Raw genomic sequence first — 22,093 nt, 5'->3', positions numbered from 1 at the left:
AAAACTAAGAGCCTCCATTTTCTCTTTCCCGTCTCACAACGGACACATCAGCACTTCAGTCAGCTCTACAATAGGGCCACTGTGCATCATGCCCCTGGTCCAAACCACACCACCTCTCTCTTGGGCTTCTGTTAAAATCTCCTAACTGGCCTCCCCATTTCTCTGTGTGACAGGCCTATTGGCAGCCTCCCCTGCAGTCTTCCCTTCCACTCCCAGCTAAGTGAGCCCTGATTTGGTTTGGAGCTACTGTTTGCCCACCTCCGCGGGTGATGGCACTCCTAGTCCTCTTTGCCGTACGTTCACTTCCCCATCCTCCTGAAGCCAGGAGTGGTACATGGCCCAGGTCTGCCCAATGGAGTTTAAAGAGAAATTTGCCGGGGAGCCCCTGAGAAACCTTTCCTTTGTTATAAAATGATGTTGTATGTTTATTTTTTTAAATGGATGTTCTTACAGATGGCCCATAGGCACATGAAGAGATGCTCAGCATTGCTAATTATTAGAGAAATACAAATCAAAACTACAATGAGATACCACCTCACACCGGCCAGAATGGCCATCATTAAAAAGTCCACAAATAACAAATGCTGGAGAGGGTGTGGAGAAAAGGGAACCCTTCTACACTGTTGGTGGGAATGCAAATTGGTGCAGCCACTGTGGAAAACAGTATGGAGCTTCCTCAAAAAACTGAGAATAGAGTTGCCATTCAGCAGTGGGACTGCCAGCAGTCCCACTCCTGGGCATATATCCAGAGAAAACCATAATTAGAAAAGATACATGCACCCCTATGTTCATAGCAGCATTATTTACAATAGCCAAGACATGGAAACAACCTAAATGTCCATCGACAGATGAATGGATAAAGAAGATGTGGTACATATATACAATGGAATACTACTCTGTCATAAAAAAGAATGAAATAGTGCCGCTTGCAGCAACATGGATGGTCCTAGAGATTATCATACTAAGTGAAGTAAGTCAGACAGAGAAAGACAAATATCATATAATGTCACTTATATGTGGAATCTAAAATATGACACAAATGAACTTATCTATGAAACAGAAACAAACTCACAGACAAAGAGAATAGACTTGTGGTTGCCAAGGGGGAGGGGGTTGGGGGAGGGATGGACTAGGAGTTTGGGATTAGCAGATGCAAACTATTACATATATATGTATAAATGAACCACTTTGCTCTATAGCAGAAACTAATACAACATTGTAAATCAACTATACTTCAATAAAATAAAATTTAAAAAATAGATGTCCTTTTTACACCTGCCTGTTCCTTCCTATCTGAGGCGGTGGTGTAAAGACATGATGTCTCATGCTATGGCAGCCACCTTGGGCCATGAGGTGACAAGCATGAGGACAAAAAGTGCAGGTGGTGACCGTAGGAGGGAAGAGGGATAGGAAGAGTCTGTGTTTCTGAAGTGGCATACTTTATGACTTAGTAAGTGAGGTTAAAACTATTGTATAGTCACCGACACCTGGGAATTGGGTTGCTTACCTCTGACTACATCCTAGGTGATGCACACACTGTACCCCTGCAGTCTGTTCCCCAGCAGCCAGAGGGATCCTCTAAGAACAGGAGTCAGATGACCACCTGTCTGCTCAGAACTCTGCTCTGACTTCCCATCACACTGAAAACAGAAGCTGGAGCCCAGATCTTGGCGTGCATGGCCACCCCAGGGTCTCTGCACTCAGTATCCTGTCTCATTCTACAACATTCAGGTCCACTCAAGGATCATTTCCTGAAAGTTGTCTTCCCTGACTGGGTAGTAGAAAAGCCGCCCCCTCCCCCCCCCCCCCACCCCGGCATCCTTATCTCCTTGTTCTGTTTTCACAGCGCTGCTACCTGGTGCTGCCGGCAGTATTGATTTGCTGTCCGCGTGCTGGTGGAAGGGACACTCGGCTTACCTCCTCTGCCACTGACTCGGGAAAGGCTTCTCATTTGAACGTTGTGAGGACCAGATGAGCAAATCATGTGTGAATCGAGTAGAACAGTGCCTGGCACAAAGTAAGCCCAGTGTGAACATTGCCATTCCTTGTATGAGAATGTCTGCTCCATGAAGGCTGAGCTGGGAGCCTAGCGCCTGGCATCTAATAGGTGCTTAGTGGAGAGGCTGGTTGGCTGGCTGGATGAATAGCATACAACAGGCTCTCTTTAAATTTTTATTGAAGGAATGGTGGGACGCAGGAATCTCTGAATTGAGGTTTTGGAGCTGATTCAGTGTGTGGTGATGGGAAAGTCCAGGATACGACTGAGGGCGGAGGGGCCCCAGGACAAAGCTGTGCATCCTGAAAACCCAAGACCAGGGAGTTGAAAGCATCCTCTAGACCCCGGAAGGATGGCAGGAGAGGGCCGGGAGCCAACATCTTCTTGGAAGAGGCCGGTGTCCGCAGCGAGGGGGAGGGGAGTGGGCGATGTGGCCGCTGGGAGGAGTGAGGTGTGGAAAGAAACGTGGGGAGCTAGGGGCCTCACCCCCCTTTGGGCTACAGCGTCTCGCCGCTGGTGATGCCTCCTGGGGGGAAGGAGGGGTTCGTTTGTGCCGCTCAGCAAGCCGTCGAGGACTCCCAGCCCCGCCCAGCTCCTGGCCTGAGCCTGCCAGTTCAGCATCTGGCCAGCTGCCGGCCGGGCGCGAGGCGGGACGCGCGGAGGGCGCACGCTCACCGCTGCCGCCCAGCCCGGGCGCAGCCCAGGAGGACCTGAGGGCCGAGGCGCAGCCCCCAGGGCCGGCGGCCGGACCCAGCAGGGGGACAGGGCGGGGGCGGCCGGCTGGGGGCGGGGCGGGCGGGATCCAGGCAGGCGGGGCGGGCGCGGATTGGTCGGGCGCTGCCACGTGACCGGCCCCTTATAGGGCGTGGTGCGGGCGGCGGAGTCGGGTGCGGCGGCGGTCTGCCGGGCTAGGTCTCGTGTGGGTCCGGCGGCTCCGCGGCTGCTCCACTACGAGCGCCAGGCGCGCCCCGCGCCCTCCCATCTCCGCGGGGCCGCCGGGCCGGGGGATGCGCGCAGCGCCCAGGAGCCATGGTCCGTTTCGGGGACGAGCTGGGCGGCCGCTATGGGGGCGCCGGCGGCGGGGAGCGGGCCCGGGGCGGCGGGGCCGGCGGGGCGGGCGGCCCGGGCCCTGGGGGTCTGCAGCCGGGCCAGCGGGTCCTCTACAAGCAGTCGATCGCCCAGCGCGCGCGGACCATGGCGCTGTACAACCCCATCCCGGTCAAGCAGAACTGCTTCACCGTCAACCGCTCGCTCTTCGTTTTCAGCGAGGACAACGTCGTCCGCAAATACGCCAAGCGCATCACCGAGTGGCCATATCCTGCCGGGGGCCGGGCCGGGCGGGGACCGGGGGCCGCCCGAGGTCGCGGGGACGGCCACGGGTGCGGCGTCGGGCGTCCGCGCCTCGCCGGGTCTGGGAGGGGCGGCCTGGGCGGGGGGCCGGGGCGGGGGCCGGTCGCGTGCGGCGCCCAGTGGCCATCTTTCTCGGGGCTGGAGGAGGGTGCGCCCTGGGGAGAGGTGCATCGGGTCGGCTCGGCGAGGAGGGGGCGGGGCGGATTCCGGGCCCCCTCCGCGCGCAGCGTGTGCGTGCGTGTTTGTGTGTTTCTGTGTGTGTGTGTGTGTGTGTGTGTGTGTGTGGTCGTGGTGGCAGCGGCCGCGGGAGCGGGGTGGACGCTGGGCGGAGCCCCCTGCCCCTGGGCTCGTCCCTTCGCTTCCACGGTCTGGGCGCAGAGCGCGCGGCCAGCCTGGAGGGCACCCGAGGGCGAATCGGTGTCTGTGTAGGTGTGAGCACCCGGGGGACGCGAGCCCGTGCGCGCGCCTGGCTGCAGGTGCCTGCGTGTGTGCGGGCATAGCATGAACCCGGTGCTGCGCGTGCGTGCGTTCGGGACTCTCGGTACATGTATGCTCACGTGCCTGTGTAGGTACATGTGGCTGCGTGTGTCTTTAGGTGGGAGTGTGCGCCTGCGCGGGGTCCTTCCTCCAGCCGCGCGCTGGGGGCCCACAGCCCCCTCTCTCGGGGCGCGGGAGCCGGGCGGAGCCGCGGCGGAGGCGCTGTCCGCGGTGCTGACGGCCGCGGGGACGTGCTGAGGGGCTGGTGGCCGCGACTGCGGAGGCGTCCCTCGCGGCGGCCCCGAGGATGAGGACGGGAAGGGCGGGGTGGACTCCGGACCCGGTCATTCTCAGCCCCTCCGGAGGCGGCCTGGCCCCGGCTGCTGCACTGCGCGCTGTCGGCCCTGGTCTCCTAGCCTCTCCTCTTTGGCGCCTCCTGGCCAGTCCTTAACCCACGCACTCCGTTTGAGTACATGATTCTGGCCACCATCATCGCCAACTGTATCGTGCTGGCACTGGAGCAGCACCTCCCCGACGGAGACAAGACGCCCATGTCTGAGCGGCTGGTGAGTGCGGTGGCGGCCGGCCGGAGGGCGGGGCGTGGGGTGGCGGCAGCTTGTCTGATTCCACGACCCTTTAAGGATCCATGATTGGGCACAGCTTCCTCGGGCAGGGTAGTCTGGGCAGCTCCCCCTCCTTCAGTGGAGGAAAAGGATAGAACCCGGGAAGCTAGCACTTCCCTGAAGGGCCAGGAGAGTGGGATAGCCAGCTCAGCCCCTGCTGGGGAAGGGTGGCTTGAGAGGGGCCATTTTAGCCGGCAGCTGCTCTGCCCAGTGCCACTAGCCACCCCTACACCTGTCCAGTCCACACGGACTAAGAAACTAAGAGCTAAAGCTGGGGTGTGGGAAGGGCGTTCATAATGGCCCAGGTTGAGGAGGGTCGGGCTCCGTGAGTGGGGGTGGGGCTAGCTGCCCACCCTTCCCTGCAGGGCTGTGATAGTCTTCGGCCCCCGGGGTGCAGCCCTTGGTCTCGGGACTGTCAGCTTCTCCTTCAGAGCTGTCTTCCCTGCCTCTGCTTGGAATCCCTTCCCTGTGGGCCCGCCGCTTCCCATGGGAAGCACTCCTTCCCAGGCTTTCTTCCCAAACGTCCCGAATATCGCTTCCACCCACTCTTGCCCGGAGCTCCCCAGACCCCTGTGTTTTCCCGTGTTGGAGTACAGAACCCACAGGAGCCAGGATGCCAGGTCAGGGTGTCTGGAGGTGCTGGGGCAGGGGGAAGGGTGCTGCTTGAGGAGGTGAGCCCCATTTCAAGGGTGAGGTTATGTCCCCTAGCCCCAGCCACCCCTGCTGCCCTGGCCCCTTTGCCTGGGCTTGGTGTGGGCTCCCAGGGGCCTGAGAGACCGAGCTTCAGAGCAGAGAGAAGGAAGAGCAGGTGCGGGGATTGGAGAGGGAGCCTGGGGCCTGGCTGGAGAGCTGCTGGAGGTCCTGAGGTCCCCGAGGAGGAGACACTTCTGGGGGCACCGGGCAGCCAGAGGCTGATCCCTCTTTTCCACACCCTGGCAAGTGACCGGTTCTGTCCAAGCTCCTGCCCTAACTTCAGTGGAGAAAAGCGTTGATGAAACAGGGCCTGTTCAGTGCTCTGCATAGACCTTGAACTCCAGGCCAAGGGGTGGGGAAGGGGAGACAGAGTAAGGCTGCCCTGGGGGTGCTCTCAGTTGGGTGGGCACCACGAGAAGGCAAGGAAGTGACAGCCTGGGTGGTCAGCCAGGAGATGGGGGATCACGGGGCAGTCGTTTCTCCAGGCGCAAGGACGGCCAGGAGGGGTTTCTGCTGTGGGGCTCGGGGGGAGGAGGAGTGTGAAAGGCAGCACAGCCGGGCAGAGTGGGGTGTGGTCCCTCTGCGTGACTCTTGCCCAGGTGTGGAGCCAAACAGGGTCACTCACCTTCTTTGGGCCCCAGGTTCCTGCTGGTGTTGTGGGCCCCATGCCTGCCACATGCTTGGTGGTGGGGGTCCACTCTGGAGGCCGGAGAAGAGGGTGAAAGTGAGAGGCAACTGGGGTTTCCGGCAGGGAGCCTTGAACGCCAGGCCACAGGGCGTGGTCACATCTCTAAGGAAGTCCAACAGGGGTGGGGCCAGAGGGAAACAGGCCGGGGTGGGGCAGGGGGCAGGGAGGCCAGTGTGCAAGCAGCCAGGCTCCGGCAGCAGGCTTGAGTAGGCCAGCCGTGTGTCCAGCCACGTCTGAGCTCCTGCCTCACAGGTGCGGGAGGGTTTGCTTTGTGGTGATGGGGGTCGGTACGCTTGTAGGAGGTGGGGGCTGAGCTGTTGGGAGAATAAGCGGAACGTGCCCCCCTGGAGGCCTGGAGGCCCCTGAGATGGATGGGAGGCCGGACGCAGCGGCCTGGGCGGGGGCCGTGTGGCGCAGGGGCAGCCTGGCCTGGGCAGGGGCCTCCACAGCTCCCTGTCTCTGGGGCCTCCGCTTCCCACACATCCATCAACTTCCTGAGTGGCCTTCAGCTGGAGCCCTGGGCTTGCAGTCTCACCCCTGCCCTGAGCCAGCCCTCAGCCAAGTGTGATCAAGGGTGGGGCTGGGGGAAGAGCTGTGAGGGAAGGTCTGGGGAGGGGTCTGGGGAGGGGTCTGGGGAGGGGTCTGGGGAGGGGCCCCGCCCCGTCTCCTGGCGCTGGCTTGCTCTTCTTCTGTGTATCCAGAGGCTTCTGTGAACATCTGTTTGCTGGGGCCCAGCTGTTAACCCAGGGCAGGTGGTCAGCAGCCTCTTCTCTCGGGGAGAGGGGACCCTCCAACTAAACCAGACCAGAAGCCTCCGGGGAATGACCCTTCGTGAGTCAGCATCAGGGTGGTAGGACAGGAGAACTGGGCCACGATGGACGCCAGGCTGGGGGTTCACCAGGTCGGGTGGGAGAGCCCTGGAGGGCCAGGCTTCTCTGGGGAGGAAGGCTCAGGCTGCTGGTCCTGAGTAGGAACTGGCAACACCCACAGGGAACCAGTCCGGCCCTCCCCTCCCCTGCAACCCCGGGAGGCTGGTCCCTGGCCCCTGAGGCCCGAGCCCTCCCTGGCAGAGCAGCCTTCGGAGGACAAGTCCTCCCGTGGCTCCCATAGTCCTGAGGGCAGGACCTTCCCGCTGCCCCTTTGTCCACTTCTGTGTCCGTGGTCTGCACTCAGGCTGTTTGCCATGCTGACCCTCCCCCTGTGTCCCCTTGGTCCAGCTTGCAGGTCACCTGCACAGAGGCTCTGTCTGCCACCCTTCCCAAGTGCGTGATGCCCCTGGTCACTCTCCACCCCGTCTGTGTGTGTCTTCTCCCTGAGTGCACGCAGCTCGTCCCCGCTGTGCTCGCCACCAGGGGGCCCGGCCCGTGTCGGCCCTGCCCTCTCCTGTCCCCATTCTTTTGCTCACACTGTTCCCTCCGCCCGGAATTCCTTTCCTTCTCGCCCAGCTGGATGCCTCGCCCTCCAGAGGCTCCCTGAGGCCCGGCCATGCTTGCTCCCCCCAAGATGTGCATGTTTTGCTTATCCAGAAGGTGTGTGCTGAGGGGATGCGTGGGTCCTGGGCTGTCCTCTCGGGAGCTGGGCCATTGTCCCCGTAGCGGTTCGAGCCCAGGATCAGACCCAGGTCACCTCTGGGTTAGGATTTGTCTCGCCTCTAGCAAGCTGTGAGTCTCCGGCCCAGTTCCTGACCTCTCTGTGCCTCAGTTTCCTCTAGGATGGGGATGATAATAGTGCTTAATGCATGTGAAGTGTTATAATGAGGATTGTCCTAGTGATTGTGGGAAAAACCCCCCAATTTTGTTATTGTTGTTATTGCTTCCCCTGCTGCAGGGCTTCCGGGGGTGGGAGCCCCTTCCTATTGTGATCGGGTGTCGCTGGCCGCGGGGACAGGGCCACCTGCCCTGTTAGGGGAACTTGGCAGAGATCAAACAGGCCCGTGATGGAAGAGACGAGTCTGTGGGTGGTGGGGGGTTTCCTCGCCTGCCACACCCCGGGCGGTGGTGACCTTGCTCTGCGCTTCTCCTCAGGACGACACGGAGCCGTACTTCATCGGCATCTTCTGCTTCGAGGCCGGGATCAAGATCATCGCGCTGGGCTTCGTCCTGCACAAGGGCTCCTACCTGCGGAATGGCTGGAACGTCATGGACTTCGTGGTGGTCCTCACGGGGTGGGTGCTGGGCCCGGGGTGCCCTCTGTGAGGGGCGGGATCGGGCACGCTGGAGGCCCCGGCTTCGTGGTGGTCCTCACGGGGTGGGTGCTGGCGGGACGGGCATTGTCTCTCCCCAGGAGGTGCCTGGGCTGTGATCTGGGCTGAGGGGCCGTCGACGGTGCTCTGCCCTCGGGCGAGCCTTGCTTACAGAGCTGCTGGTGCTGTGGGCAGGTCACCAGGGCAGGGGAGGGCTCTGGGCCTTATTCTGTAAATCCTGGGCTCCAGCCTTGCCTCTGTCGCCCCGTGACCTGGGGGCACGTTTGTGTGTTTGAGCCTCCTGCCTGAAGGGTTCTCGGACACGTCTTCCTGGAGCTGTGCTTGGATGAGCCTGCGCCGGTGTGTCGTCAGTTTCTGGTTCCAGGAAGGTGCTTAATCAGTGTGTCCTGCCACCCACTGTCCTTCTCAGGTGGCCCTAACAATTGCCAGCTTGTGGTTTCCGAACAACCCAGGAGATCCAGAAAGTCAACTTGGGCTGGGCTGCATTGGAGAGCGGGTAGAATGCCCTGCTCTTCATCATGGAGGCCCCAGCCTTCGGGGCCATAGTGTTTCCATCTGCCTGATGGGTGTTCAGGGCCTCTGCCCTGTTCCTCTGGCCAGTAGGCTGAGGCTGGGGCTGGGCTGGGGTTGGGGGTGAGCGCCTAGGTGTTTGCTCCACAGAGCCTGTTTGCACAGCCCAGGTCCCAGAGGCCCCCGCCCTGGCGGACTGCAGCCGCTCCTTCTGGGACCTTGTGGTCCCAGGGAGGCTCGGAGCCCCACGGTGGCCCAGAACACTCCTTCCAAGGGACAGGAGGCTGTGGCCAGGTCTCTGTCCTGTGCCGCATGTGAGGACAAACAGACTTGGCTAAATGGCCTCTGGGCTCCCGAATGAGGCCCCCCCTCACCCGCCCCATCCTGGGGGGCCTGCCCCGCTGTCTGCTCGAACTGCCGGTGGCTTGGCCCCAGAGGTGCCTGCAGCATGCCTGGCATGGGCCAGAGTTGAGGTGGCCTCGCCTTCAGAGGGTCTCTCCCTGGAGGTGACGGAGGGGCTGGTGGGCCTTGTGCCTCAGCTTCCCTTTCTGTCTTTGCACCTGTGGCACCAGCCTGTCACCGGCTGTGATGGGATGGGTGCCACTGAAATCGGATATAATAGGCTTTCTGGGCATCTTGCTGTTTTCCTTTCATTTTTCCTAATGACCGAGAAGGGAAGCGAGTGGGGAGCCTTCTGCTGGGAGCCGCGCGGTCCTGCGGTGCGGCGTGCGCCGTCCACACCCGCCTGCTGCCCTCGGTGGCGGTGGCAGCGGGGGCTTTTACAGAAAGCCCTCTGAGGTCCCACCGATGTTGCTGGTGGGGATCTGGAGGTGGGTGTGGCCCCTCGGAGGGCAGGGTGCTCCCACAGTCCAGTGGGCACTGCGCGGGCTGTCGAGGAGCGTCGCTGGCTGTTTACATCTCTCTCTCCCTCTAGATGTGAGTCCCTGAGGATAAGAACGGCGTCTTATTTTTCTGGGTGTCCCCAGAGCCTAGCTCTGGGAGGGCCCCCAGGAGGGTCAAGGAGCATCTGCTGAATTAATGGGCTATTGAAGCCAGGGTGCTCTGTGCTTGGGCCAGCTGGGAGCTGGGTGGGATGGTGGGACCCCGCCTCTGGGGATGCTGTCCACGGTGCTGAGTGTTTGGACTGCTGGGAGCAAGGCGGGGAGGCAGGAGCCCACACCGACCCCTTGGCAGGGCCCCTGGGTCTTCCAACAAACATGTCCTGATTCCAGGTCCAGGGAGCCCCGTCCCCCTGTGAGGACTAGGAGAGACCTCCAAGGGTGGCTGTTCTCTCTAGCCATTGACGACACTCTCCGGGGCACAAGAGAGAAGAGGATGGGCTCACTTTCCTGGGAGCCCCAGCAGGGGGATCCCAAGGGTCCCGAGACCTTAACTCTGCCCCCAGCCCAGACTTGGAGATCCTGACCTCGGCCCATCTGTTTCTCCACCTCCTCTTTCCTACCTCTCCTCGCTTCTGTCTCTTCTTCACGTGGGCCTCTCTCCTACCCCGCCAACCCTGTTTCTGTCTCTCTTTCCCTCCCTCCCTGTCTCCTTGTCTTACTCTCTTGGTCTTTGTCTCCCCATTTCTAATCTTCTCTGCCTCACTGACCCTTTATCTCTTCTTTGCCTTCTCGGTATTTCTTTGCCTCTCGACGTCTCTGTTTCTCTGTGTCTTTTTGCTTTTTCTCTCTCATTCTTCCTCTGTCTCTTTCTCTTTCTGCCTGTTCTGTGTCTCTCATCTGGGTCCTGGAGTCTCTGCTCTCGCTGTGAGTTGGCACCAATGGTTTCCAGGCTCCCTCTCTCTGCACCTTGTCCCCAGCGGTGGCGCTGGGTTGGGAGGGGAGCTCCCAGGTGGGGAGGGTGATCTATGTCCCAGAGTCACGTGCGGGAGCTGCTCTGTTGCTCCTGCTTGCAGCACCCAGGGACTCGTGACCTGTGTGTGTACTCATGTGTGCGTGCGCGTGTGCGTCTGTGCACGTGTGTGCACCTGTGTGTGTGTACCTGTATGTATGTGCATGTGTGCACGTGTATGTGTGTGTGGTGTGTGGTGGAGGGAGGCCCTGGTCCATTTTGGGGTGAGTGCTTGCCCCAGGGAACCCAGGGAAGAACGCCTAACTCTAAGCCCTCCTGAGCTGAGGTCCCTGTGGGTAGCCATGGCAGGGGGGGGACGTTATTTCTCCTTCCCTTTTTAAAAAATTAATTAATTAATTTATTTTTGGCTGCGTTGGGTCTTCGTTGCTGCACACAGGCTTTCTCTAGTTGCGGCGAGCGGGGGCTACTCTTCCTTGCAGTGCGCGGGCTTCTCATTGCGGTGGCTTCTCTTGTTGCGGAGCACGGGCTCCAGGCGCCCAGGCTTCAGTCGTTGTGGCTCGCGGGCTCTAGAGCGCAGGCTCAGTAGTTGTGGCTCACGGGCTTAGTTGCTCTGCGGCATGTGGGATCTTCCTGGACCAGGGCTCGAACCCGGGCCCCCTGCATTGGCAGGCGGATTCTTAGCCACTGCGCCACCAGGGAAGTTCCCTACTTTGTTGTTTTTAATTAGGGTTGACTTAATTGGTGCTCAGAGGGCCGGAGGCCCATGGTGGGGAGGGGAAGGGCTCTGGCCGGGGAGGCCCTGGTGCTGACTTGTCCCCAGAGGCCAGCTGGGCTCCCTTCTACTTCTGAGGCTGGCACGCAGGTTGTGGGAGGGCCCTGATGGAACGAGGGCCCCTCCCTGCATCAGGGAAGCCTCTTAACCTCATGTACTCACCTGTAAACTGCGCCTGGGTGCACTCTTGGCGTTGCAGGGGGCACAGCATCTAGTCCTGGCCACGGAGCCAGGTGAGGGGCTGCCCTGCCTGCCGCCCTCTGTCCTCCATCCTGTCCACGCGTTTCCAGCTCCTCGAGCTGCCCTCGCCCGGCACTGCCCCGCCCGGCACTGCCCCGCCCACTCACCATCCCTTGATCACTCATTTACTCAGATTCAGTGAGCCTTTACCCGGTGCTGAGGACACAGCAGTGAACAAGACCCCCAGGCCCCTGCCCTGTGGGCTGCGTTTTTGGGGGACCCCGTCTCCCTGCCCCGCGCTGTGTCCTCTCGGTGTGCAGAGGGTCGGCAAGGGCAGGTCACGGCCGCATCACGGTGCCTGGGGGCAGGTGTGCCGTGGAGACCACTCCTTCTGTGACAGTACCGTGCTTCATCTTCCCATGTAGGAAGGGGCTCAAGGAGAACGCGGTGGGGACTGGGTGCTTGGTGTCGGGTGGTCAGAGGAGACTCACTAGTGAGGTGACTTTTGAGGGATGTGAGGGGATGAGCCATCTAGATATTTGGGGAGAGGGCTTGGCTGGCGGTGTCAATACCAGGACACAGGTGTATCCGTGGCCTTTAGAGCCTGAGACCGGACAGGATCCCCAGGGAGTGGGGAGTTTGGAGGAGAAGCTGCCCACGACTGAGCCCCGGGACCCCAGAGCTGATACGTCGGGACTGGCCGGTGACGTGGGTGGGGACGGCGCCGAGGAGGCAGGAGCGAGGGGAGGATGGACGGCTGAGCGCGGCGTTGGGCACCGTGCGGGTGATGGGGTCTCCCGAGAGCTTGCAGGGGAAGGTCCCGCGGGAATGGGAAGGGTCCGTGGTGAGCACCTGGGGCAGCTCTTCCACCTTTGAGGGAGTTTTACAGCAAAGCCGGCAGAGGACTGGGCAGTGGCAGTGGGGAGGGGAGAGGCAGAGGGTTTTATTAGGTGGGGGCCGGAGCCTGTGTGCAGACGGGCCAGGTCCGGGAGGCAGGGAGTAGCGGCGATGCAGCCAGAGCGCTGGAGTCATGTCCTGGGTGGACGAGGGAAGCCAGGGTCCAGTATCCCGGGTCCACGCTCGTCTCTCCGTAACAGCGGGAAACCGGGGGGTGAGCTGAGCGTGGGCGCTGGGTTGTCGGATGAGAAAGAAGGGCCGGGGCAGGAGCCGTCCCCTGACCTCTGCGTTTCCACTGAACCCGGAAGCCGGCTGTCAGCTGAGGCGTGGAGTGGGAAGCAGGTGGAGAGAGATGGGGCGGCGGGGAGAGAGAGTGAGTGCGGAGCACCTTCGCCTGCCTCGGCCTCTCACCTCCTCCTCGGCCCCGTCTCTAGTCACCTTCCCTCCTCCGCCCGTTGACCATCTGGCTGGCCGTCCCTCCACTCGTTCGTGTGGAAGGTATTTGTCAAATGCTCTGGTTGCTGGGGACACGGCAGTGGATGTGGAGCTTGCGTCTCCTGGGGACACAGGCAACGCACAGCTCTTGCCACGCGGGGCGGTGGAGCAGGAGGCGGGGGCGGGGTGGGGTGAAGTTCCCCTTCACGGGGGTCAGGGAAGGTCCCTAAGAAGGACCTTGAGCAGAGGTGTCCGGAGCCTGGGAGGGGGCGGAGGGTGAGGATGGAGGGAGGCCGCGGGGCCTGCTGCGGGGCTCCGGGTGCAGGGGCCGGTGCTGGGGGAGGAGCAGTGCCCCAGGGAGGCGAGGGGGCTTGGACTGGGGTGGAGCTGCAGGAAGCACTGGTCTGGTTGACTGTCCTCAGGAAACCCGCTGGCACCCCCGAGTGTGGCACCCGCGTCCCCAGCCTGTCTGTAGCTGGTGTGTCCCCACGTCGCCACCTCCGCCCTCCCCATCCCGTCGGCAGCCCCCAGCCCACCCTACGGTCCTGACAGGTTGATTGCAGCTGGGAGTAGGGGCAGCAACAGGGTCCCCTCAGACCCCGGGGACCTCTTTGTGCTGGCAGAGGACCCCAGGATCCCGAGGCCATGGGTGTCCCTGACCACGTCACAGCCCCAGCCCCAGCCTGGAGCTTTCCTCGGGGACAGCAGAGAAACGTGTCCCAGCTCAGACAGGTGACTCCCCAAGGGGACATTTCCAACCACAGCCTCTCATTTCACTCCAAATTAAGCCGGGATTTCTCTCCAGGACCTGTAATTAGAGCTCAGGGTCCTCCCTCCCTGGCCTGGGCGTCCTGTGGGAAGCGGAAGGCGAGCGGGCTGGCGCCGCCTAGGGAGAGGCGTTTGCACTGGGCATGGATGTGAAGTTGGTCAGAGGGCGCGGGAGAGCGCTGTGGGGAGGCCGGGCCGCGGAGGACACTGCCCTGGCTGAGGAGGGGCCAGCAGGTATGGCCGAGGTGCGCGGTGACCCTGTGTCCACGTGTGGCAGCCAGGGACGCTGTGCCTCGCCGTGGGTGACGCTGTGTCCAGGTTTGAGGTGACTAGGGACACCGTGTCTGAGTGACCAGCGGCAGTGGGTTTGGACGTGGGCTGACCCCAGTGCGTGTCCGAGCGTGGGCACTAGAGCTCGCGCTCAGGGCTGGAGCCGCCGCCCGTGGGCTCCTCCTGCGTCCTGTGACTGTGGTCCTGCAGGCGGGGTCTGTGATGCCTGGTCAGGTTGGGGGTTTGCTGGACTTTCTCTTCCATCCCCACCTGAGGCTGGAAGCGGTCGGGACAGAGGAGGGGACTGAGTTCTGACAAGTGGCCCCTGGAGCGGCAGAAGGGGGCTGTCCGGTCCCCATTATGCTCCAGGCAGCATCCCCGAGGCTCCACTGACGATTCAGAGCAGGCCTGGCCCCGGGCTCTGCAGGCCTCCTGTGCTGTGTGGCCGGGTCGGAGTTGGGGGGAGGCACCCTGTGCCCAGCCCCCAGGTGCCTGCCTCCTGACAGTGGCCTCCCACGGGGCCTGTCAGTCCCTGGGGACAGGCCCGGAGCCCCGTGCTGGGCTGTGTGACCCCCGAGGCGGGCGGGTCGGGTGGGATCCCAGCCTCCCTCCTCACGCTCGCCGCTGGGTGTTTATGGAGGAGCAGCTTACTCCCCTGCTTGTGTCTCTGCCCCCCCCCTTTCCTCCTCCCCTGTCTTCCTCTGATTTAGGGTTCTTGTCACTCTCCCGGGTGGGTGTGGGGAGCCGGAGCCAGGCCCCTCCTGGCCGCTGCCTGCAGACCCCACCCCGTGTGTTGGGGGAGAGGCCCCACCACCCAGCTCCAAGGGCCTGGGGGTCCTGGCAGGACAGGGAGTGCAGGCTGCCCGGCCTCAGACCTGGAGCTCAGCCGGGCTGTGCCGCGCTGCCGGCTCTCGTCCCGGGTGCTGGGCCCCCTGGGGCTGCCACCGCCTGGTGCCCACAGGATGCCAAGCCCCGAGTGCCTCTGAGAGGTGGCCCGGGGCAACTGCTCACCTATCCATGTATCCTGTGCCTGGTGCACCTGCAGAGGTCACAGGAGGTCAAGTTCATGCCTGGGGAGAGCGGGAACGTTTGCCCATGGGTGGTGGATACACCTGCAGCTGTTTGGGTGGGCGGCGCAGTTGGGTCTTGGGCTCTGTCTTCCTGCTCAGCTCCAGGCGGCTCCCCTCACCTCCACTTCACACCGCTGAGCCCAGAGCTGCAGATTCACCTGGAGGTGAGAATGGTTGCTAATGTCTTCTTGGGTTACTAGGCCTGGAGCCAAAGCCGGTCCCTGGCCTGGGGAAGGGGACGGGAGAGCAGGTCCTTCTCGGGATGGGCAGGCCAGGCCTCATCTCCACCCAGGGCCTCCCCACCGCCTGCAGCCCATCTGCACTCACACTGACCTGAAACTCGCAGATCCCGCAGGTCACCTGTCACAGGCCCCTGGGTGTCCTGTTGCTCATGCAGCCAGCCGCCTCGCTGCTGCCCCACTGTGCCCCTCTTTCTCTGGGTCTCAGCCTCCCCCCGGGGGGTCCACTCTCAGAGCCCCCGACACTACAGCCCCTCCTGGAGAGAAAGAGCCCGTGTGCACGGCTGGGCCCCCTGCTTCCTGTGGGATGGGCTGTGCGTCTGTCTTCTCTCAGCTCACCCCCCCTTCCCCACCTGGCGGGCCTCTCTGCCCTTTCCTCGCCCCAAGGGGCTTCCCTACTGGCTGGCTCCGTGACAGCCCCTCCCTGCTGACAGATGTTCCCCCTGAGAGCTGTGTTAGTTCAGGCGCTGTAACAGAGGCCACAGATGGGGGTCAGGGGCTGAGACAGCAGACGTTCACTGTCTCACTGTCTGGACGCTGGACGCCCAAGATCAAGGCACCCGCAGGGTTGCTTTAGGCGAGGCCCTCTTCCTGCCTGCAGGCGGTGGCCTTCCCACTGTGTCTTCACGGGATTGCTTCTCCGTGTGTGCAGAGGTCTCTGGGTTCTCTTCGTGTTCGGTTAGATTCATCCTATTAAATTAAAGCCCATCCTTATGACCTTGTTTAAGCATTTACCTCCTAAGCGCCCCGTCTCCAAATACAGTCCCTCTGGAGGTTAGAGCTGCACACAGGAATTTGGGGGGGGGGGGACACAGTTTAGTCCATAATAGGCTGTGCTCAGACCCCAGGCTCCTCTGATGAGCGTCCATTGGCCCCATTGCCTCGGTGCCCCGGTTCCCAGTGTGCAGCAAATACTGTGGGATTGGAATCCAGCTGGGAGAGCAGGGAGCCTGCCCCGGCCCCGATGGGCACAGGGTGCCATGTGACTGACCCCGGGCGATCGTGTGGCTCCAGGCCCGGCTCTGCTGTGGCTGCCATGTTGTGGGCCCGGGTGAGACGTCTGTAGGGCCAGTGTCTTCCTCCCTGCCTCACCTTCCGCTGACCGTGGGCCCTTTTTCACTCCTCCAGGTCTGTTGTCAGCCTCCCGGGCCTGACCACACACAGCAGCACCAGGCACTGAGGACGGGCTGAAGGCAGGGCTGCCCGCCCACCCTAGGACCCTCTCCAGCCTGGACCGGGGCAGGGGTCAGGGGGCACTGCTGAGCCCGGGGGAGGTCCGGGGGTGTCCTGGGCATGGTGAAGCCTCCGGTCTGAGGGTGGGAATCCCTGAGGGAGCCGCCACCCTGCCACCCCCTCTGCCTGCGGGCCCTGCACCTGCGATCTTGGGCCTGGGTTCTGAGAACGCAGTGATGGGGAGGGGACGGGCATGAAGCAAGAGCTTCCTTCTTGCCGTCACCTAATCAATTCTGGGGCACAGTGTTTCCACTGGGGTACAGTCCAAGGCCGACCAGCCCTGCAACACACACTGATGCAAGGACACAGCAGAGGCACGTGCGAGACCCCTCCAGGCCTGTCCCTGCCCGCATGGCCTGGACTCGGTCTCCATGAGGGGCTCTTTCCAGGGGGTAAGACCCCTGGGGTGGTGCACTTACGTGTGCTTCTCTGGGTCCCCAGCCTGGGAGGTGGGCAGTGGGGGTGCAGAGCCCTCTGGTGAAAGCACCAGAGCAGGTGGGCAGAGGGAGGTGGGCAGCGTGAGCTCCTGAGACATGGAAGGGAGAATGAAAGGTAGAAGCTGACTCTTCCATGAAGTTTCCTGCGTGCTGGCTGGTCTGCTAATGTAATCATCCTACAACCATCCTGGGCTAGATGCTGTTATTAACATCCCCTTTTAAAAAACTAAATATCTTATTTTGAGCTAATTGTAGATTCACAATATGCAGAGAGGGTTCAGAGGGTAATGTCCTGTGAAGCTGTAGCACAATTTCACAACCAAGGTGTCGACAATGGCACAGTCAAGACACAGAAACTCCATCCCCACCGGGACCCCTCCTGTTGCCCTTTTGTATCTGCTCCCACTTTCCTCTGACCTCACTGCTTCTCAATCCCTGGCAACCATAATCCAGTCTCCATGTCCATCATTTTGTCATTTTAAGAACATTATGTAAATGGAATCGTGCCTTTTGGGATTGGCTTTGTTCACTCAGGATGATTCTCTGAGTATGATTGAATCACACTGTTGCATGTGTCTATACTTTGTTTCTCTTTACTGCCCATTGTCTCTTTAACTATTCACCTGTTGAAGGACATGTGGGTTGTTTCCAGTTTTTGAAATATCACCCACAAGGCTGCTCTGCACATCCATGCACAGGTTTTGTGTGAACATAAGTTTCCATTCCTCTGGGATGAATGCCCAGGAGTGCAATTACAGGGCTGTATTGCAGTTGCATATTTAGTTTTTTAACAAATTACCAAACTGTTATCCAGAGTGGCAGTACCATTTTACAGTTTTTTAAATTCCCACCAGGAATGTATGAGTGATCTAGTTTCTCCATATCCTCACAAGAGTTTGGTGTTGTCACTATTTTTTATTTTAGCTATTTCGATAGGTATGCAGTGATACATCATGGTGGTTTTGATTTGAATTCCCTTAATGGCCAATGATGTTGGACGTCTTTTCATGGACTTATTTGCCATCTGTGTCTCCATTGTGGGGAAGTGTCAGTTCATATATTCTGCTCAGGTTCTAATTGGATTGTTAGTTACTAGTCAGTTTTCTCCCAATCTGTAGCTTATTTTTTCATCCTCGTAACAGGGACTTTTGCAGAGCAAAAGTTTTGAATCTTAATGAAGTCCAATTTATCAGTTTTTCCTTTTATGGATAGGGCTTGTGGTTTTGAGTCTAAGAACTCTTTTCAGCCCTAGGTCATGATGATTTTCTCCTATTTTTTTTTTTTTTCTGAAAGTTTTATCATTCTATATTTTATGTGTAAGTCTGGGATCCATTTTGAGTTAGTTTTGTATCAGGAGTGAGGCTTAAGTTGAGATTCTTTTTTGTTTGTTTTCTTCCTGTGTGTGGCTATCCAGTTGCTCCAGCACTTGCTGGAAAGGCTATACAGTGTATTTCCTCCACTGAAGTGTTTTGTGTCTCTGTCAGAAGTCAGCTGGGCATGTTTGTGTGGGTCTGCTGCTGTTCCATAGATCCGTGTGTCCATCCCTCTACCAGTTTCACACTGTATTGATTACTGTAACTATTTAAGTCTCAAAATTGGGCAGACTCATTCCTCCCACTTTATTCTTTTTTTAAAAAAAGTGTTTAAGAGTAAATTAAAAAAAAAACTGTTTTAGCTATTCTAATTTCTTTGCTTCCATATAAATTTTGGAATAATCTTGTCAATGTATATGCAGAATCTTCACAGGAATTGTATAAAACCTGTGTGTTAATTTGCAGAGAATTGTTATCTTTACTATGTTGAGTCTTCCAATCTGTGGACATGGTAAGTCTCTCCATTTATGTAGACCTTATTTGATTTCTTTTTTTTTTTTGAATTTTATTTATTTATTTTTTATACAGCAGGTTCTTATTAGTCATCAATTTTATACACATCAGTGTATACATGTCAATCCCAATCTCCCAATTCATCCCACCACCACCCCCTGCCCCCCCCGCTTTCCCCCCTTGGTGTCCATACGTTTGTTCTCTACATCTGTGTCTCTATTTCTGCCCTGAAAACCGGTTCATCTGTACCATTTTTCTAGGTTCCACATCTATGCGTTAATATACGATATTTGTTTTTCTCTTTCTGACTTACTTCACTCTGTATGACAGTCTCTAGGTCCATCTACGTCTCTACAAATGACCCAATTTCATTCCTTTTTATGGCTGAGTAATATTCCATTGTATATATGTGCCACATCTTCTTTATCCATTTGTCTATCGATGGACACTTAGGTTGCTTCCATGTCCTGGCTATTGTAAATAGTGCTGTAATGAACATTGGGGTGCATGTGTCTTTTTGAATTATGGTTTTCTCTGGGTATATTCGCAGTAGTGGGATTGCTGAGTCATATGGTAATTCTATTTTTAGGTTTTAAGGAACCTCCATACTGTTCTCCATAGTGGCTGTTATCAATTTACATTCCTACCAACAGTGCAAGAGGGTTCCCTTTTCTCCACACCCTCTCCAGCATTTGTTGTTTGTAGATTTTCTGATGATGCCCATTCTAATCGGTGTGAGGTGATACCTCATTGTAGTTTTGATTTGCATTTCTTTAATAATTAGTGACGTTGAGCAGCTTTTCATGTGCCTCTTGGCCATCTGTATGTCTTCTTTGGAGAAATGTCTATTTAGGTCTTCTGCCCATTTTTTGATTGGGTTGTTTGTTTTTTTAATATTGAGCTGCATGAGCCGTTTATATATTTGGACATTAATCCTTTGTCCGTTGATTCGTTTGCAAATATTTTCTCCCATTCTGAGGGTTGTCTTTTCGTCTTGTTTACAGTTTCCTTTGCTGTGCAAAAGCTTTTAAGTTTCATTACGTCCCATTTGTTTATTTTTGTTTTTATTTCCATTACTCTAGGAGGTGGGTCAAAAAAGATCTTGCTGTGATTTATGTCAAGGAGTGTTCTTCCTATGTTTTCCTCTAAGAGTTTTACAGTATCTTGTTGGATTTCTTTCATCAGTATTTTATAGTTTTCAGGATTCAAGAGCTATGCATGTTTTGTTAGATTTACATCTAAGTTTTTCTTTTATTTTTGCATGAGTACAAATGGTATTATATTTAAAATTTCAGTGTCCACATGTCCACTGCTAGTATATAGAAAAACAGTACATTTTTGTATATTTATCTCTAATCCTGCAACCTTGCTGAATGCACTTATTATTTCCAGGAGATTTTTCTCTTTTTTTTTAAGATTCTTTGGAATTGTCTATGTTGACAAGTATGTCATTTGCAAATAGGGACAGTTTTATCTCTTTCTTTCCAATCTGTCTCCCTTCTCATTCCTTTTCTTGTCTTATTACACTGACCAGGACTTCTAGTACTAAGTTGAATGAGAGTGGACACCTTTGCCTTGTTCCCAGTTTTAGGAGGAAAACATTCAGACTCTCCCCATTAAGTATAATGTTTGCTGTAGGTTTTTGTAGATGCTTTTTATTAAATTGAGGCAGTTCCCCTCTATTCCTTTTTTTCTAAGAGTTTTTGTCATGAATCAGATTTCTTCTTGTCAGTGTCAGATTTCATCCAATGCTCTTTCTGCATTGGTATGATCATGTGACTCTTTCTTCCTTTGCATGTTAATATGGTGGATTACAATGATTGATTTTTGAGTATTGAACCAGACTTACTTCCTGGAACAAACATGGTCATGGTATATAATTCCTTTTTATATATTGCTGAATTGTATTTGCTAATATTTTGTTAAGGATTTTTGCATCTGTATTCATGAGGGCTATTGGTCTGTCATTTGTTTGCTTTGTTTTGTTTTGTTTTTGGTTTTTTTTGGTACTGTCTTTGTATGGTTTTGATATCAGGATAATACAAGCTTCCAAAAATGGATTTGGAAGTGTTCCCTTCTCTGTTCTATTTTCTGGAAGCCATTGTGTAAAAATGCTGTGAATTCTTCTTTAAATGTTTGGTAGAATTCTGCAGTGAATCCAACTGGGCCAGGAGATTTCTTTTTAGGGAGTTTTAAACTTATGAATTCAATTTCCTTAATAGTTATAGGGATCTTCAAATTATCTATTTCCTGTTGAGTGAGTTGTGGTAGTATGTGTTTTTTGAGGACGTAGTCCATTTAGTCTAAATTGTCAAATTTATGTGTGTAGAGTTGTTCACAGTAGTCGCTCATTATCCTTTTGATGTCTGCAGGGTCTGTAGTGATAGCCCTTGTCTCATTTCTTATATTGGTAATTTGTGTCTTCTCTCTTGATCGCTCTCTTTTGGGAGGTTTAGGTTAGTCTTGCTAGAAGTTTGTCAATTTTATTGATCTTTTCAAAGAACCAGCTCTTAGTTTCAATGATTTTTTTCTTTCTTTTTTTTCAGTTTTGCTTATTTCTGCCCTTATTTTTATTATTTTCTGCATTCTGTTTGCTTTGGGTGTATTTTACTCTTTTTTTTCTCAGTTCTTGTGGTGAGAGCTTAGATGCATGATTTGAGACGTTTCTTCTTTTCTAGTGTATGCACATGGCATATTAAATTTACCTCTCAGCACACTTTAGCTGTGTCTCACACATTTTAGTATGTTGTATTTTCAGTTTAATTCAGTTCCATGTGTTCTTAAATTTTCCTCTAGACTTTTCTTTGATCTGTAGATTGTTTAGAAATGTGCTGTTTAGTTTCCAAATGTTTGGAGATGTTCCAGTATCTTTCTGTTATTAATTTCTAGCTTGATTCCATGTGGTCAGAGAACACACTGTATGATTTTGATTATTTTAAATTTGGTAAGGTTTATTTTAGGCTCAAGATATGGTCTATCTTTTTTTTTTTTTTTTAATTTTTATTTATTTATATATTTATTTATGGCTGTGCTGGGTCTTCGTTTCTGTGCGAGGGCTTTCTCTAGTTGTGGCAAGTGGGGGCCACTCTTCATTGCGGTGCGCGGGCCTCTCACCATCGCGGCCTCTCTTGTTGCGGAGCACAGGCTCCAGACGCGCAGGCTCAGTAATTGTGGCTCACGGGCCTAGTTGCTCCGCGGCATGCGGGATCTTCCCAGACCAGGGCTTGAACCCGTGTCCCCTGCATTGGCAGGCAGATTCTCAACCACTGCGCCACCAGGGAAGCCCGATATGGTCTATCTTTGTTTATGTTTCATGGGCACTTGGCAAGAATATGTATACTGCTGTTTTTGTGTGGCATGTTCTATAAATGTGGATTAGATCCTGTTTGTTGAAGGTGTTAATAAGTCTTCTGAATCCTTGCTGATTTTCTGTCTGGTTGTTCTGTCAGTTGTCAAGGTGGGTGCTGAGGTCTCCATTTATAGTTGTGCATTTGTCTATTTTTCCTTACAGCTCTATTGGTTTTTGCTTCACATATTTTGTGGCTCTGTTGTTGAGTACATACAGGCACACCTCATTTATTGAGCTTCACTTTATTGTAGATAATGCGTTTTTT

The 22,093-nt window shown here is 56.2% G+C and overlaps 1 protein-coding gene across 2 annotated transcripts in view; it reads left to right on the top strand.

The window, feature by feature from the left end:
• Positions 1-3,025: 3,025 nt before the first annotated feature.
• CACNA1B (calcium voltage-gated channel subunit alpha1 B) overlaps positions 3,026-22,093 on the top strand; it is a 180,723-nt gene continuing 161,655 nt past the window's right edge. For both annotated transcript variants that reach the window (XM_061199517.1, XM_061199518.1), the window contains exons 1-3: positions 3,026-3,309; positions 4,284-4,389; positions 7,852-7,991. In XM_061199517.1, the coding sequence (XP_061055500.1) occupies positions 3,026-3,309; positions 4,284-4,389; positions 7,852-7,991 (530 nt within the window). The remainder of the gene's footprint in view (positions 3,310-4,283; positions 4,390-7,851; positions 7,992-22,093) is intronic.

The sequence above is a fragment of the Eubalaena glacialis genome, chromosome 9 (assembly GCF_028564815.1).
Source record: "Eubalaena glacialis isolate mEubGla1 chromosome 9, mEubGla1.1.hap2.+ XY, whole genome shotgun sequence".
NCBI lineage: Eukaryota > Metazoa > Chordata > Mammalia > Artiodactyla > Balaenidae > Eubalaena > Eubalaena glacialis.
This window is presented reverse-complemented; position numbering and strand designations above follow the sequence as displayed.